Consider the following 18,954-nt stretch of genomic DNA (forward strand, 5'->3'; position numbering starts at 1 on the left):
TCTATGTATGTATGTATCTATCCATCTGTCTATACACACACACACACGCACAATTAGTTAAAATTTAAAATTATAATGTTTTAAATAAATAAATAATGTGCACATTGGGGTGACATTGGCAGAGTTGCCACCTCACACCTCCAGGGTCACCAGTTCAATCCTCTGGTTATTGTCTGTTTAGATTTTCGCCTGTTCTCACTGCATCCTTGTCGGTTTCCTCGGGGTTCTCTGGTTTCCTCCAAACACATGCCGTTAAGTAGAGTGTCTACGCCAAATTGTCCTGTTCAGGGTGTATTCCTGTCTCACGCCTAGTGTTCCTCAGATATGCTCCAGATCCACTGTGACTCTGAGCAGGATAAAGCATTTACAAATGAATAAAAAAAGTAACATTTAATCAATAACTTTTTAGAAAAATAATCCAAGATGTAAAAGAAAATGGCTGGATACATGAACCTTAGTCTCAAAGGGAAGCTTTGTGTGCCTCAAAGTTGCACTCATTGTGTATTATTAAAAGTGCTGTACAAAATACAACTGAATTCAATTTTAGAGTTCTTGTTTGTCCTGGGATCCCTAGTCCCATTGGAAACGTCTTTAGCACACCATGCATATTCTTGTTTCTTCTCCTTCTCAAACTCAATCTCATCCCTTTTGCTTCATCTGCCAAGCTTTCTATAAGAAATCTACAATTACACTGCAATTAAGCCCTGCATGTGGAAGACTGTTGGCGTCACCAGGACATAAAAATCACACAGCAAGCAGAAGAACCTGACTGCCAATCAGTGACTATTGTTCTCTTCATCTCTCGCCTTGAACTCTGATCTTCACTCCCCAGCATGCGTTATGTACACTATAATTTGGATATAGAACGTTCTAGTGATCGCTGGCGTCATTTCGGTTCTGTTAATTGGCTCAGAGAGAGCTCAAAATAGTGCCAAACAACAGATCAGATGGAGGAAACAGCGAGGGTGAGCAAGGCAACAAAGAGAAACTATAGTTTTCGAGGTGATGCTGATTCACGCCAGCATGAATGGAAAGAATAAAACAGAACATGGCATGCAAGAAGTTGATTATTTTCCTGTAACAGCGTGTCCTTTTGTGTTCTATTCCTCGTACTCGCATAAGGTCAAAGGTCATTGGGATGTAATGTTGCACGTTACAACGTTTTGACATTGTATCCTGTTCATCAGTTGTCCTGCCACAGCTACAATTAGAAATGCCTGTTTTTAAAAAACATACATGCTATTCATTCAACTTTGGGGGCCTCCTTAAGTGCTTACGACACACACACATTGACACACACACACACTTAAGGTCAGTCAGATATATTTTCAGTAATTCTATTTACTGCTGTTAAGTATCATATTTAACAGGTGCTAATAATTAATTAAAGTTTCAGACAAAGAGTCATTTAGATGCACAAGTTGAAAACTTTCTCTGATTCCCTCTTTCCCATGCGCACACAAACAGACACTTAAGGTCAAAGGTCACTGGGGTTTAATGTTGCACAACTCTACATCACTCAATGTTGCTACCAAGAATCTTAGACAAACAGACAAACAGATGGAGAGACAGATGAACAGACAACAAGCAAACATAATGCCTCACCACCTAGCGGCAAAGGCATAAAAAGTGATTCCATAATGTTTCAGCGTTCAGCTTCCTGATGAAGTTTTGTTCATATTTGTAAATGCCAGTATTTACAGACGTATTTTGGGTTTCATTACTACTTTAAAACATTGACTTCAGTGCAAAAAAATCAAAGAAGCAAACATGTCTTGGCTAAACAGATACATTTGGGCTAAGGCTTTTGCTGAGCTATACCTTTAAGAATGGACTTTGTTTTATAAGTCTGCTGTCAGGCTGTCAGCTATTATGCACTGCACGCATCTCTCATGCACGTTTTCCCATCTCTCTGCACCCGCCGGTGCTCTGTCTGTGGTGGATTAGTAATGCTCCCCCTCTGTCACAGACTGATGCATCGGCAGAAGGAAAGAGACATGGTCAGGTCTGGGTGTGTGCCAGTCCTGAGGAGTTCACACTCAGTAGGAACTCTGATCATGAACACTACATAAGTGCAAACAAGCCTTGTATCATGGATCAGTGTTTGGGCCATGTCATCGTGATGCTTTTGGTTAGGAAAGAGAATGTTCTCGGTTTGGATTCACAACTGCTTGCTTGTGAGATCTAGCATCAACCTCAGAGCACTGACTCTAGATCAGAGTCCAAATCATATTACTCTGTTTTACTTTCAAGCTTTAAATTGACTGACACCTTATTATAAGACAAATTGTCTAGAGTACTTCGCACATTGATTTATTATGTACATGGACTAATACTTTATTATAAGTCAGATTGTCTGCTGAAGGTGCAGGGGATTGAAAAGCACCCCGTGATGGTGCATAGACGCTATCACAAGCCTACTTGGTGCTATTTTTACAGCATTTTACCAGACTGAGACATGATAGAACAGGGTTTTTGAAAGACAAGAGTGATATACACTGCACTGCCAGAAGAAGCTTTGAGTATAACTGTAAAGTAGTACCATTTAATCACTATTAAATAAAATAAGACTAGCAGCTGGGTGAGTCCACGATTGCCATGCCATTTAGCACTTGTAACTCATAAAAACTAACCTTTTTTTTAACATTGAACCATTAAACATAAAAAGGACATTAGGATGATTTAATCAATCACTTTCTTTCAGTGTATAACTTGTGTAGCAGGTTTGTACTTTCAAAGTGACCTCATCAGTCAATGTCATTATATCACTGAAAATAAAGAAATAAGAATGAGAGAACTTACTTTTCTTCTTCACATAATCTTCAGGGAATTCAGATAATGCAACTTCCTGTTTCTAATTAATGTAAAGGTTTTAATGTTTTGAACTTATTCTAACATTTCCCTATTCACATTTAATAATAAATATTTCTCATTCATTTCTCATATTCTTTCATACCCACCAGTTTTCATATTTTATAGTACTTACATTTAAAATTTAAAATGAAAATTAAGTAATTGTTAAGTAAGTATGAATTCAATTAGGTTTGCTTGGATGATAAATCATCACTGTTTTCTGCTATCTGCTTCTTTGCACATTTTTATTATTTGTTTTATTTAAATTTTTATGTTTTCTTGCTTTGACACTTGGACTTGGTTTTTTCTTTTAACTGAATGCTAAATAAATGATCTGTGTTCACATGTACCTTGGTCCTGCTGTTATAAATACATTGATTTCTCAGGTCTACAATCCTCATATGACAAAAAAATGTGTTCTGTGCTAAAATCAATCAATATAAGCGATTAAACTGTTATTTTATGGTATTTTGATAAAGACATATACATACACTAGGGATGTACTGGAATATAAATACATTATGTGGAACAGCTAAAGTGTACTAAACAGATTCAAAAACACCATTAGAAGGTTCACTAATATTATTATTATACATCGGGACTGAGATCTCATGGGACGCAACAAAAAATTTGCAGATATGAAGTTCGTGAGACAAAGAAAGATCACTGAACTGCAATGCTATGCGAATAAAGTGTTCAGTCATTCATCCTTAGTAACTGCCTGGTCAGGGTCACAGTGGTTTCATTAGGCTACAAGTTTGTTTATGTTTTGGGAAATAAAACCAGCTTTGTTCATTAGAAAATATCAAATATTATAACTGCATGACTGTGATTAAAAAAAACAACAATCTTGAACACATCTCTAGTTGAATCTAGTTATGAACTGGAGTGATGTAGCTGAGGTCGAGGAACTGTCAGAGCCAGAATTCATACACCATGCTTTCCCCAGTGTTCTATAAAAAAACTTACTGTTTAAGCCACGCCCACTTTGGATTTAAATCCAAAGACATCTACAGATATGGATATTGACACACACGCACACACACACACACACACACTCAGGGAAGGAGTTTTATGTTAGTAGTATGGAGTACTGTTGTTAAGCTGCTTCATTGATTAAAAAAAAACTTGAAAAAAAAAGACCATGAAACATTTCATGAAACAGCTGAGCAAATGACTGGACTGACAGGCGACTCCAAATGTGAAATTTTATTCCCGCTCTTCAGAATATATTTCAGCAGACACACACGCTCACACAAGTTTGTTTCAGGAGGGTTATATAAGTGTAGTAAGTCATCCCTCGGCAGGAGAGAGTGGCGGCCCAGTAGGAGGACATGCTTTGAGGGGGTGATGGTGTGCTCACACCTACTCTTCCTCCGGTCTCATCTGTGCTCGAATGCTGCGTTCTGGCTCGGCACATGCACCGGGGCGAGAAACTTCACAACGACTTCAATAGAAACACAGTCATCAGGGAACAGCAGGTGACCAGGAGGTGATGATCCACACGCCATTGAAGAAGTAAAAGCACTGAAGCTGATCCAGGTTGATCTAGTAACACACTGGTAGCATTTGGAGCGTCTTAAATGATAAATAATAATAAGTGATATTTCAGTTTAGTTCCCGCTGTAAGGGGTTGACTGCTCAAATAAAACGCTCTCACGTTCCCTGTTTGTCAGTGTTGTCAGCGCATTTCAAAGTATACACTTCGTTTTACAAACTGCACGGACGTCATGCATATTTCATGTGAGGGCCCTTAAAAACTGACAACAGATCGGCTGCAGATTGACGGTGTCTGAGCACATTACCATAACGGAAAATTTTCACCGAGTCATTTCTGTGACGGTTTATGTCTCAGCATGTTTTATTCAAGACTTCAAAAGACAAATTATTTCCAAATCAAAAACAACAAAGCCTGCTCTGTTTTCTCCCCTTGTGCCTCATGACGTGTTCAAATGAAACATGTAAACTTGTATTTTTTATGTAGGCGGTAGCTAAAATTGTGAGGACTATAAACAAGAGTATAAGCTAACTAATAAAAGATGCTAATAATTTAGTTAACTAGCCATTAAATCTTTGGTGCAAACGATGTAAAGGCAGTATAACAGTGGAAACAAGACAAGCTTATTAATATTTTCCTCAGATGTGTAGGTAAATTACTATGAAAAGGATCCTTACTGCTAATATTACAGCTAATTACACTTAGACTTGACCGCTAACAACTGACTGCTAACCTCTATGTGCTCAGTACTCATAAACTCAAAGCTCTCAAAGTGTTGTACAAACAATGTTAAGGCAAAATGACAGTGGAAACAAAGCAAGAATATCTCTCAGATGTTTTCATAAATTATTAAGAAATGACTTCTTACTGCTAATATTCCAGGTAATTTCTGCTAATTATTAGAACTGACTGCTAACTTCTATGCGATTCGTACACATAAGGATTTTGAGTTCCAAAGTTTTGAATCTCAAGAGTGACTTATGAAAGTTATGAAGTCTTCCAATCTGAATTTTTTAATTACCCAAAACAAAGACTTGTGGAAAATTCTGAACTATACAGTTTGCCTGTCAGTCCCAGTGAAGGAGGCGTGGCCTCAGGGCCTGTCAGTCCTAGTGAAGGAGGTGTGGCCTCACTGCCTGTCAGTCCCAGTGAAGGAGGCATGGCCTCACTGCCTGTCAATCCTAGTGAAGGAGGCGTGGCCTCTGTGCATTTCAGTCCCAGTAAAGTAGCCATTGCCTCCGTGCCTGTCATACCCAGGGAAGGAGGCGTGGCCTCTTTGCCTTTCAGTCCCAGTGAAGTAGGCATTGCCTCACTGCCTGTCAGTCCTAGTGAAGGAGGCGTGACCTCTCTGCCTGTCAGTTCCAGTGAAGGAGGCGTGGTCTCTGTGCCTTTCAGTCCCAGTGAAGTAGGCATTGCCTAAGTGCCTGACATTCCCAGTGAAGGAGGCGTGGCCTCTGTGCCTCTCAGTCTCATTGAAAGAGGTCTGGCTTTTGTGCATGACAGTTTCAGTGGTGTTCCTTTGTGATTGTCAGTCCCAGTAAAAGAGGTCTGTCCTCTGTGCCTATCAGTCCAAGTACAGGAAGTGTGGCCTTTCGCAGCGAAAGATGTGTGGCCTCTGTGCCTGTCGGTCACAGTCAAAGAGGCGTGGCCTATGTGCATTGCAATAAAGGAGGCATGGGCTTTGTATCTGGACAAGTGTATCTTCCAAATAAATTTAAAGGCATTTTTCGGCAGTTCTGACTGAAAAAGACAAAGACGTTTAGGATCTTCAATATAATAAAGCTCTGCTCTATAGAAAAAGTTGCAGCTTGTTTTCAGAGGCCAGTTTGGTGCACGGCTGTTCATCTGAACATACCATGTGACTCATGATCTGCACTAAACGTCCAAATGCACTGAGTAAGCGGCTGCGCATGCCAGCTGGAGAGGACAAGACAGGCCACAAGCGATCATTGACTCAGAGGGTGTGTTTGCGAGTGGTCGTGGGTGTATGTTCAAAAGTGCGAGCATTCAAGCTCTTCTTATGCAACACTTTGCAACACCACTTTCCTCCCAGGTGAATTGGAATCTCAATTATACTGATGAGACAACATGTTGTGCAAAAAAACATTTTACGCATGCTGTCCCACTGAGTGTTTATAACATCCTGAAGACTTTTAATGTCCTGAAGACTTTTATTCCTTACAATAGCTCCACAATAGCTTACATTATTTTGCTAATGAAAGACATCCTACTTTTAATTTGTTTGCAATTAAATTGAATGTTGTGGAAGGTCCTCTCTGCACAAACTATGCAGGACTGGCTTTTGGGGAAAGGGGGTGGAGCTGAGCAGCTTTGTGTTGGCTGGTGGTGGAGGCGATTTCTGGGCTGGAAAAATGTAAACAGAAGCTCTGAAAGAAAGCATGTGGCACAATCCATTGCAATAATAATAATAACAACAACAGGTTTTTAAGGTATCTTTGAAGTTAGGGAATTATTACAGATCTAGGAACATGTTTGAGAATTACAGATTGCACCTTTAAGATTTGTGTTGTTCTATTCTAAGTATATATTCTAAAATACTTAGAAATAGCAGTGTGTAAGCAGGAAGTACTTGCTCATTGAGTAGGAAGTCTGTAAGCAGAACTCCATACCTACTTTTATTATGGGAATTAATTCAGGAGGCTAATTTCCAAGGCATCTCTGGTTATTTCAACTTTCACAATCAAGCTGTTGGCAAAACATGCTCTCCCCCTCCCTCTCTCTTCTCACCGTATCTTCCCTTTTCTCCCTCTCCTTTTCTTTATCTCTCACTTTTCCTCCACCTCTCTCACTCAGAAGAGATGTAATGCGCTTTTCCCTCGCGCCTTTCTGGTTCCCTTCACGACTTTAACGCATAATTAAGTCGTGATTACGCATCTTGAGAGCACGAGCTGATTCATCCAGCTTCAAGATATCACTCCGTGTGCGGGAGCAAGATAGCGCGCAAAACGCAGCGCGAGGAGCGCCCGTCGCTGTCCGGGCTGGGCGCGAGAACGCGCGCGGTCGCGGCCGGCATCTTCGGCGTGGCCATGGTGCTGGTGCTGGTCATCCTGATCCCGGTGCTGGTGAACGCGGCCGGGGTGGACGCGCGCTACGAGACGCTCAGCGCCTGCAGGATGGTCTGTGATCCCTACGGCACCATCAAGCCCCCGGCGCGCGCCACCGGCAGCGACCCGCGCTCCATGCAGCCTCCGACCACTTTTCTCCGCGGTCCGAAAGGGGAACCAGGACGCACGGGCCGCGTTGGCCCGAAGGGTGAGCCAGGTCCACCTGGCCCACCTGGCCCGCCGGGAAAAGTCGGAAATCCAGGACCGCCCGGGTTACCTGGACCTCCGGGAGTGATCGGTGTGAGCGGCGGCGTCGTAAACGCGGCCACGTACACCACAGTACCCAAAGTCGCTTTTTACGCCGGGCTCAAGAAGCAGCACGAAGGCTACGAGGTCCTCAAGTTCGACGATGTGGTCACTAACCTGGGCAACCACTACGACCCGGCCACCGGCAAGTTCACCTGCTCCATCCCGGGAATCTATTTCTTCGTGTACCACGTGCTCATGCGGGGAGGCGACGGCACGAGCATGTGGGCTGATTTGTGCAAAAATAACCAGGTAATAATAATAATAATAATAATAATAATAATAATAATAATAATAATAATACTTTTAACTTCTACCTTGCTCTGAATTGTCTTAGCATTATTAAAACAAAACACCCCAACATTATTCCTTTCTGAAATCTGACTGTCTACATGTGAAGGAAGACCAGACACACCTCTTCATATAAACCACTTCAGAATGGAGCACTCTCAGAAAAAACAGTGGTACCTTTAGTACCTTTAGTACCTATCTTTTACCTAGCAAGATGCATGTAGTGTACCTTTAAAGATTATGGTACTAATCATGGTACCTTTATTTACCTTAACTCATTTTAAAGGTACATTTTATCCACATTCCCAGCTGAAAGCTACCTTTTAAAGGTTCAAAAGATGTAACCGTGATGGTACCGCCCCAGCCACAAGGAACAGTACAGTACTCCAGTACACCAGACATGGCATGGCTCATCAACATTTGCAACATTTGCAAGTTTGTGGGAGAAGTGAGATAATTAGTCAAGGTCTGCTCTGATCTGGCTGGTTATTACCACCTTTTTTTAGTCCATATTTTTAATTTGAAGTCTTTGGGCTTTGGGCAGACTCTAAACATCACCAGCTTTTTAAAAAAAATTGTTTATATATATACTTGTTCTCCATGGAGTAAAAGTGTCCTGAAATTTTTTGCATTGTAGTTTTGCCATACTGTAAAAAAGCTACTGTAAAAATGACATGCTAACTATAAATCTGTACAAAATGGTGTACTTTTCTAGTTCAAGGAAACTTTGCTTCACCTCACATGTAAATGCAATTGAACTAGCATTAGCATACAATGTATCTTACTGAAACATTAGGCTACACAACTCTTCAGTAAAATATAAATAAAGTCTTATAAAAGTATGTCCAGCTCGGCTTCAACACAAAAACAGCCCAAGTTTCTGTAATTTACTGGAAATGATTGGAAGTTTACTAAAATCTCAGAATGCATTGCAATATTACTGTAACTTATTGTAATACAGGACATTGTTGTAGAATCTTGCTCTAAAAACAGCAGCAGTTGTTTACAGCGCATATCACTGCATGACATTTTTTTTTTTAGGTGAGGGCGAGCGCCATCGCTCAGGATGCAGATCAGAACTATGACTACGCCAGCAACAGCGTGGTGTTACACTTGGAGCCTGGAGATGAGATCTACATCAAGCTGGACGGCGGCAAAGCGCACGGAGGGAACAACAACAAATACAGCACGTTCTCTGGGTTCATGATTTACGCAGATTAACACGTGACAGGACTTGTTGTTTACACGAAAGTCAACCTGCCTGGTTTTTCACTCAGAGACATTAAAATGAAAGGAAACGCTGCGAATAAATGCAGTTACATCATGCAATTACAGTGTTCACTTGTGATTAAAAGTTATCGTCCTTAAAGCTGGACAAGATGGTTATGATGGTTATGATAGCATAACGTGTGAATTCCTTTAAAAGGTTCGTTTTATGGTGTTGGGAAAAAAGTTGGAGTCAGTTGGACATAGTGACCTTAAGCATGTGATGACTTCATCCACCAGTTAGACTTTAGACGAATCACTGTGAGTTATGGAAAAAGGGTTAAGTAATCATGTTGTGTTTGTTTGTTGGTGAGTTTTGAGCCTCAACATGCGATCAATCACATGTTGTTGGTGACAGTGTCACACTTCTGGTGAGCTTCATTCTGAATTTTAATAAGACAAACTACTTAAATGGTTCTGCGGACAAGTTACGCCAACATTGATATGCTGTACCTCAGTTGATCTTTGTATTGGTTTATTATTGAATAATATAAACATTGTGCAATCTACACTAAAATAAAAGATACATCTTCACCGCTGAACTTCCAAAGCGTTATTACGGGTCAGAGAAAGGTCAACAGATCATCTGTGTATAGCTATGACACGAGACTAGACCTAGGTTATGATTAATCACGAGGCGGGCGCCATTATTTTATTCCTCATATCTCTTCTCCTAACACTTTTCAAGAATTCGCCTTATCGTCCTGAGTTCACAAATTCAAATCTCGACAATTCCACAGCCATCTGTGGCAGGGAGTCAAGGGAGCAAAAATGGCCCATCTGGGTGGGAGGAGCACATGTTCTCTCCCTGTCAATCACAGCGACACTAGCCAATCATTGGTGTCTGTGAGATCAGGTATGCGGAAGAGGGCGGATAATGCTTTCCTCCGAGTGTGTTACGCTGCCCTGTGATGCAGCATGAGCAGCAGTTTGAAAAAAATGCTGTTGGCTGGCTTCACGTGTCTTGGAGGAAGCACGTGTTAGCCTTCACCCTCTCCAGTTGGTAGCAGTCATATGTTAGGAGAGAGTTGGCTTTAAAACAAAAGACTACATCCTACATCCTCTAAAGGCTCCACCCCTCACAGTGCAAACTCTAAAGGATCCCTTTAACATCCTTCAAATTTTATAAAGCCAAAACCAGTGTTTTTGGTCACACAATCACTGAGACTTTTTCAAAAATGTACAAGTAAATGGAAGTACAAGTGTAAGAACAAGTAAAAGTGTTTCAAGTGAATAAGTATTTTTTAATAGAATTTCTACCAATACAAATCATTACAAATTGCATTATTTCCTTTCATACTTTTAATTTATTGTAAGTGTTTATTCAGTGTTTCATTTTCACAGTGCTATAAATTCAATCTTCATTTGCCAAAATGAAAAAAAAAACACAAACATGCCGAATATACATCATCAAATCATCCATCAAAAAATATTATATATTGAAAGCAAAGAGACGATGAGCATTAAAATCTAAAAATCCAAAACTGCATCTCAAATAACAAGCTATTTGGACTATTGATTATTAATTGTGAATATTTAACTGTTAAATTTAAAAATGCATAGATAGATATGCCAAATTAAGCAGCAGCGAGTCACCTTAAAGGTTTTGCAAAGTGCTATTTCCCTGCAGTTAGTTTGTGTTGTTATAGCGAATAAATGCCGCATTGTTGGATTGCATTTTTAATTAGGATTGGATGAAAAAAAAAAAAGAAAAAGCACAATCACAGTCCAGACATTGCATTGACGTGACGTCCCATTGAGGCAGAATGATTAGCAGAAGGTATTTGTCTGAAATCAAAAGGCGTCCTATTCAATTTTATCTGGAGTATTGAACGATGTCCCGAAACCCTCCTTTAATTGTGCTCCTAATGAATCAAATCCAGCCATTTTCCCTGATGAGTTACACAAAACAACAGCCTTGAAATCTATTTGGATTTATCTTAATTGGATAATGACTGAGTAGCCAAGGTGAAGCATCCACTGTGAATTCGCTGAATTTCACACACACAACAATCATGTCGTAGTTGAAGCTGTAAAAATACATCGCTTTTTATCAATTCGAAGATTTTAGAATATTATAGAAGGTAGCGTCAAAAGGTATTATTGCAAAAATCCCAAGCAGTTATTTCTCCTCATAGAGCACAACGCTTTTTCTGCATGATCACATGACTCTTTGGTTGGTTATCATCCCTTCATCAGATTTAAACATCAGATCTATTTAAAGGTTAGCCACTGCTTGGGGTTGTCTATCAGTATCTTGTCCACCTGCTTTTGGCTGATGCCCCTGGAAAGCATTTTGGGGACGATGTTCTTCAGGATGTGGGAGTATCCGTGGCCACCGTATTTGGTCAGTCGGTTCTTGGTGTGGATATCATGAGAGATGACGATCCTGTCCTCATAGCCCTCTTTAATTAGAAACGCCAGGCTAGCAACAGAAACATTAATATTCAGGCAATATGATAATAAAGAATAAACATGATCATGCTCACCCTGTGAGTGAAACTAAATGAAACACTCATGACATAAACAATAAAACTGAAACAGGAATATCTCTGAGAATATCTTTTTCTAGATATACGTTATAGATATCTTACTGATGTCCATAACATTCAGGAACAGGTACACCAATTTTAATTTCCTTGTGTAGTAATTTAAGTGTTTCTACATCTGTAATAACTTACAGAATTTTAAAGTTAACTTTTAAAAGCTCTTTTGCAATACTGTCATGCAGTTGATTGATTTCTGCATTTTAGGCTTTCATCTGTTTTCTGCAACAGAAATTAACTCTGTGTCATTTCCTTAAAAGGCAGCTCACGAGGCTTAGTTTCATCATATAGATAAAAATGTTTTTATGACAATTGCAATAAACCACACAGGCACTAACTGCCCCTTTAAAATAGTAGATGAGCGATGTTAGTAGTTATACGCGAACTCCATTATGGAAATAAGACTGAAATCATACTTCACACATACAATGTCTCATTTTAAACCATTTCCTCGCCATATATAGCAAACAGTAGTGTGGAAATACTACAGAACTGAAGTATGTGTCTTGTACTATGTGTTTTTTACTTACGTTTGAACCCTCTGGCTGTCACTAGGCATGTCGATGTCCAAATTGAAGTGGTAATCCAGCATTTCTGTGCCGAAGAGGTCGTACTCAAGATAGCTTCCTAATTTCGCAAACTCCAGCAACTCACCGTGGTCAAATATGGTTCTAGGTGAAGAGAACATTGAGAAGAAAATATGTGAATAAGGTGAACTAGATGAACTGAAGGTTCGTCTATTTAAAGGTACAAGAAGTTTTCAGCATTGACAGAGACAACACAAATAAAGAACCAGTAATAAACCTTTACATATCTATAGGAAAACCACCTACGTAAACGGAATGTTATTCTGAACATTCTGGACCACTATAGCGCGCAAAAAACGAAATATTGTGTTTTTATTGTATAATACCACACAAACATTTGCGCAAAAAGTGTGTGTGATTATTTGTTAGCTGTAGACAATCTGCTCTTATTTGAAGAATTAGTGCTGTGAGAGTGTATGTTATTGCACAGGTGATTTATTTAATAATTTATTATTGTTTTCAGACTTTCTTCTGTTTGACATGGAGAAATTCAGGTATTGGTACTGTTAAGAGATTTACCACTGTCCAACTAAGATTACAAGGTTATGACTGGAAATACTTGTTCAATTTAATCACAAAATTGTTGCTCACCTGTCCAGATGAGACATCACGGTTTTAGAGACGTCTCCTCCAGCCTCCTGAAGGATTCGGACTATCTCGCCAGGGGCGGCGGGGTTCCGGCCCGGGTGGATGATAACCGGACATCCCAGCTGTGTCTGAGCATGTGCGGTGGCACGTAGTACTTTCTTTTCGCTCTCTGTGATTGGCCAGCCTGTGCCGATCTCTCCAATCACACCACAGCGGATATCTGTGCCATCAGCGCCGTGCGACACCTCGGTCACGATAACATCAGTGAGCTTTCACGGGATAAAGAAACAGCAGCAATCATATTAAACCAAACTGTAGATGTAGAAAAAATTAAGTTTATAATAATTATTCATTTTTAGGTTACTAGATCCTATGCATTAAAGGAATAGTTTTGTTGAAAAATTACATTTCTGGATAACATAATTATCCATAATATTTAGATTATTGTTAAAATAATTCACATGTATTAGAGAAACTGGGCCAAGATGTCAGCCCAGCTTATGGGTAATTCTAAGCCAAACAGAACACGAGCGCTAACACTAACACTCCCACACCTTCTCCACTGTCATCTTCCTCGTCTCGTCAGAATGAGTGACATCCACGTAGTAACCGGCCCCTGCCACGATGTTGACCCCTGTGTCCTTGGCCAGCTGGCGTAAAGCGGGCAGATTTCGAGTTATACCCGTCGTCGTGTTCTCCACAATGGTGCCTCCTCCAGCCTTCTTGAAGCATACCAGTTCGTCTCGCACTGCCTCGATCTCCTGGCACAGTAGGAGGTTCTCGCGGTGGCTGTACGGGTTCTGCTGGAGCCAGTGAATGTTCTTCAGCTGGATGGGTGCCAAGGAATTGTCCTCACGTCCTGGAGCCGGCGGGACGAAGCAGCACTCGAAGCTCATGGTCAGGTGCTCGTGGGTCATGGTGCGACCCAGGTGGTCAGGATCCACCGGGCCCAGGACCGTCTGGACCTTCCCGCTCAGAGGAGACATGACTTCAGATAAATCAGAAATGCAGACTATTTCAGTGCCAAGCTTAGACAGAATTCTTCTAATGTTTGGAAAAGAACTATTGCCAGAGCTGCTGTTTTAGGAAATTAATCATCACCTTCTGACCAATCAGAATTGAGAATGTAACAGTGGTGCAGTATAAGAGCAGAACAGTAATGCCAAGGTTACTGAGGTTTGTTCTGTAAATTATAGATGCAAAAGTTTTTATAAAGAGTCACCTATTTAACCCACTATGAACTTTGAACATTGCACTGACTTCTTGCATGCATTCTTGATTCTTGATACTGCAGAGTGAACTGGATTTCATGGAGCTATAAACTAATAAACACACTATTAGCTACTTTTAAATTAAATGCATTTTCTCAGTAATAATGCATGCCTAAAATCTGTAACAATAGCAAACAAAGCACTCACATAACGGCAATAAAGTACACAAGTACAAAGCGTTACATATGAAATCAAAGTGACTTTATTTCATCTTTAATCCTCACACCATTAATCATCCAGCATTATGAGAATACGCAAACTCTTATACCTTACGGCCAAATTTGTCCTGCAGACTTCAGTTTGCAGATCAACAAGTTGTCACATTGTGGCTGTAATCCAAATACCTCTCTAGTACACATATACTGCACTAAGTAGGGTGTAGACGTCAGCAATTTAAGCACTGTGTAGGGCATTTATACAGGAAGTACTGAGCCATTTGTATTGCAGCCGTAGTAACAACAACTCGCGCGACTTGAACTCCGAACTATCGCGAGATTTGGGTTTTCCGCCCCCTTCTGGGGAACACATCGTCCGCCATTTTTAAACAGGGCCAAATTCGGAGGTAAATCTGAGATTTGGGCCTATTCTGCTAAAAATGAATATTATAGTACTTTGTTACTACACTTATATAATTTATATATAGTATTATTTTTATGGTATATACTTGAGTGTTATTGAAACTGAATACATGAACTCTAACTTAATTACATTTCCAACAAAAAGTACATTTTACTCCTTTTGTTTACTTTTTACTTTTTACACCTTCATAGTACTTATTTCTCAGAGGTCTCTTTTTTTCTAATCCAGCCAATGAGTGTATGCTGTACTTCAAATGGGAAATCCTGTACATTTTATTTGCATTTCATAAACATTTCACTTTAAAGCATTCAATCAAATTGAGTGTTGTAGAAAAGCCCATCAAGAATGGTGACAATCTGCACACAATCTGCTTGGATCTGTTCAGTTCATCAGTTAAAACATTTACTTTTTACTTTTTAGTACTTGAGTACATTTAAAACTTGCTGAAATCTTCCACTTTTAACTGAGTAAGATTTCAATACATTATCTATACTATCCTTTTCCATCCATGATTAGTAATTATACTATTAAAAGCATATACTATAATTTTTCTACCCATGTACAGTAGCAAATGCACAAATATCATAAGAAGGCATATAATAGAGTAGAAAATAGCAACATTTGTACAGTTGCTGTGTTTCCAATGATATGCAAAAATGTAAAAGTTAGCAAACTTCTCTCCACTAGTTAAAATGACCAGGAGTATGGTAAGGAGTAAGGAGTGTAAGGAGTGTCATATCCAGTGAACAGCACCAGGGGCCAAAATCTAGGCCTCCTGGGGTGAAAAAGCTCTGCCTACTGTGAAGAAACCCGCTCTCCCCAAGCTTCACTCCACCCCTCTTGATACTGATTACCTCCACTCAATCTTCCAGCTTTGTAGGTCTCCAGAATCACCTACGTCTTTGTGAAGTCTGCTTAATCAGCATTTTGCAAGAGTCATTAGTGCAAATTAAAAATCCCGTTTCTCTCTGTGTTTCGGGGCTTGCGTCCTACACTCATGACTGGCCCCTGGTGAGTTAAAAAAAAAACAAAGCAAAAAAACCCAACTAATTTTTAGGTCTAAATCACAGTTCAAGCACCAGATGTTTTTTACGCTGCAGTAGGTAAGGAGTCAGGACCTGTCCTGTGGTCTTGCTTCCTGACCATTAACTAACTTTGACTTTACCCCCATTGTACTGTAAAAGTGGTAGCAGTAAAGAGACATGAGCATCAATAAATGAATAAATAATTTGTAGAATTCTGCTATTTATTTCACAAAGAAGTACTTAAATACTAATGCATTAACTTTATTGTAGTGTCATTACTTGACATGGTGTAGTGGGTGGCTTTTCACAGCTCCAGGGTCGGATGGTTACTCTTGAGCTTGGGTTACGGTGGAAAGAAGACCACTAATTCCTTTTTGTTTCAACTTCTATTATCTTTCCTCATTCTAATATGTTATTGTTTCTATAGCACCAACTTGCTATAGAATATGTATGCCGGATACTCCACATAATCTAAGACTGATACAGAAATTTTTAATTTTGAAGATTTTCTGCCACAGGAAAGTCTATGTGCTGTTTTTTTTTTTTTTTTTTTTTTTTTTTTTTTTTTAAACATGGGAAGCTGCATTTTTTTGTCTTATGAACAGTGAGAGAAAAAGGGAGGCTGGTGAGGAAACATCTGTTTATAGCACCATGTTTGGTCTTTTGTGTTTCTGAGGAACTGATGCCCTCTACTGGTAATCCCTGTGTAATGCAGCTTACCTTCAGTACTAAACAGGGACAAAAACTGAACATGGAGATAAATTTGTGCCAAAACTGAGCAAACAAATCTACCATTTCACAAACAAACACAATCTGTGTTTCCTTTGCAAAGGAAAACTCGACTCTTTCTTAAACAAAAGGAAAGTGATCTGCAAATACAAAGGGCAATTTGTGAGAAAACGCAGAGTATTTATTGGAACAAATACATGTACTGTTTCACACATATATATAAAAAAAATCAGCCTACATCATATTTCATAAATAAATACAATCCATTCTACAAATCTCTGAAAAAATACAAAATCCAAAGTGTACTAATGCACACCTCTCTGCTACTTTTGTGAGAGATGTGACTGTTTTTTTTTTTCTTCTGATTTTCTCACAAATGCAGCTGAGCAACTTCCTCTTCCAGAACAGCAGATGGCGCTATGGGTCACTTTACACTAGTGTCCTGGGAGGAGCATTACAGCACGCAGGACATTACACCAGGGATACAGCTGTCGAATAGTGGCAGCGACCAGATGAGTTTCTTTCTCAGTTTATCAATAATTAACCCTTTTTAGATTATTTGGCAAAATGTTAAGTCCATATCTAGACAGCCAGCCACATTACCACTTGTTAGCCCCGCCCACCTTATTAGGCTGGAGCCTAGGGGAGTCCTACCCACATATTAGCCCCGCCCACCTCATTAGGCTGGAGCCTAGGGGAATCTTAACCACTTGCTAGCCCCGCCCCCCTTATTAGGGTGGAACTTAGGGGAATCTTAACCACTTATTAGCCCCGCCCCCTAATAAGGGTGGAGCTTAGGGGAATCTTAACCACTTGCTAGCCCCGCCCCTTAATTAGTCTGGAGCCTAGGGGAATCTTAACCACTTGTTAGCCCCGCCCCCTAATTAGGGTGGAGCTTAGGGGAATCTTAACCACTTATTAGCCCCGCCCCTTCATTAGACTGGAGCCTAGGGGAATCTTAACCACTTGTTACCCCTGCCCCCCTTATTAGCCTGGAGCTTAGGGGAATATTAACCACTTGTTAGCCCCGCCCCCTGTATACAGGTGTGCATTTGTATACTTTGTATTTTGTATTTGTTCAAAGATTTGTAGAATGGATTGTATTTATTTGTGAAATGTGATGAAATATTTATGAAACAGTAAATTTTTTTCATCTCGGTATTCTCTTAAATTGCCCTTTGTATTTGCAAATTGCTTTCTGTTTGTTTGAGAAAGCGTCAAGGTTTCCTTTGCAAAGCAGATTGTGTTTGTTTGTGAAATGGTAGATTTGTTTGTTCAGCTTTGGCACAAATTTATCTCCATAAAAATGATCTGAATGGAGGATCTGAAGGAGAGAAATAAAAGTCAGAGAATTACAAGTAGGAAGTCAGAAACACTTTGGCTGAGCATTTCATACTGTTTTTAACAGGCTACTCCACAGCTCTCCTAGCACATCCATTCCGAGGAATCTCTGTTGTCATCATCAGGTGATACTTCAGCCAAAATTTTTATTTACTGTGCAGAATTTTCCCTTTACCTGAAGTAGAGTTGCGCCGATAATTGGCAGATAATCAAAAGATAATTGGTGTCCAAACTTCTGCCCTTCAGGCTGGCTTTGTGTCCACATCATACCACCTCATTGTTGATTATTTTCCCATAACATCACACACTCCTTACTTATTAAACAAGTCCGTAGATAAAACATTTACTGCTGGCATTCATACATACACATTCTTACATCACACAGACCAAAATGACTGATTTAAATAAAGACTTGATTCTAGTGGTAATTATAGAGCTGCATACTGTTTCCAAGACGTTTATCACTGCTGAATTTGCTGTGTACTTCTTTCTTTGCTTAATATCAATCTTATTGAGTTGCACAATCATTTTAAAATATCTACTGGCATAAAATGATCAAAATCAGAATATTAGAAACAAACGTTTTGCACTTGGTCTTCATGTTTATAGATGTTTGAATTTTTCATTTAACCTTTTCTTTGACTTACCAAACAGATATTTTCCCCCTAGATCAGGCTGCAAAATAACTTCAATATATTGCATTCTTAATTTGTGGATTTTACTCTTGTGTATAATATTGAGTTAAACTGGGTATAAAAATATTAACACTAATATTAATACAACTTCATTAGAGACGCTAAACACACCGATATGGTGATACCAAAATGACAAAAAGTAATGTTTATATCAGTACATTTAGGCATTTTGAAGGGGTTTTCATTGGCTTTTGGGTGTCCGAATAAATACACTTAGCCCAGCTATCCATTAAAAACAACTAGAAAAGCTGATCTTTTTGCAGTTATTGCTTTGGGACTTCAATCAAAGGGTATTCAATCAAAAACAGGTAATG

The 18,954-nt window shown here is 39.6% G+C and overlaps 2 protein-coding genes across 4 annotated transcripts; one reads left to right on the top strand and one right to left on the bottom strand.

Annotated features, from left to right (window-relative positions):
* The first annotated feature begins 7,151 nt into the window (after positions 1-7,151).
* Positions 7,152-9,821, top strand: c1ql3b (complement component 1, q subcomponent-like 3b). The gene is made up of 2 exons (XM_026946305.3): positions 7,152-7,974; positions 9,055-9,821. The coding sequence occupies exons 1-2, from the start codon at positions 7,399-7,401 to the stop codon at positions 9,232-9,234; spliced, it is 756 nt and encodes a 251-aa protein (XP_026802106.1). The 5' UTR covers positions 7,152-7,398; the 3' UTR covers positions 9,235-9,821.
* Positions 9,822-10,502: 681 nt separating this feature from the next.
* On the bottom strand, positions 10,503-14,698 carry pter (phosphotriesterase related). 3 transcript variants are annotated; one of them, XM_026946295.3, is made up of 5 exons: positions 14,540-14,698; positions 13,555-13,988; positions 13,004-13,269; positions 12,356-12,496; positions 10,503-11,704 (listed from the first exon to the last, which is right to left on the bottom strand). In XM_026946295.3, the coding sequence occupies exons 2-5, from the start codon at positions 13,984-13,986 to the stop codon at positions 11,494-11,496; spliced, it is 1,050 nt and encodes a 349-aa protein (XP_026802096.3). In that variant the 5' UTR covers positions 13,987-13,988; positions 14,540-14,698; the 3' UTR covers positions 10,503-11,493. The 3 variants fall into 3 exon arrangements, with proteins under 3 accessions (XP_026802096.3, XP_053083467.1, XP_053083468.1); XM_053227492.1 differs by having other exon boundaries at positions 13,555-13,972; positions 14,540-14,679; XM_053227493.1 differs by having other exon boundaries at positions 13,555-13,965; positions 14,540-14,674.
* Positions 14,699-18,954: the final 4,256 nt, after the last annotated feature.

This window comes from Pangasianodon hypophthalmus, chromosome 21 (assembly GCF_027358585.1).
Source record: "Pangasianodon hypophthalmus isolate fPanHyp1 chromosome 21, fPanHyp1.pri, whole genome shotgun sequence".
NCBI lineage: Eukaryota > Metazoa > Chordata > Actinopteri > Siluriformes > Pangasiidae > Pangasianodon > Pangasianodon hypophthalmus.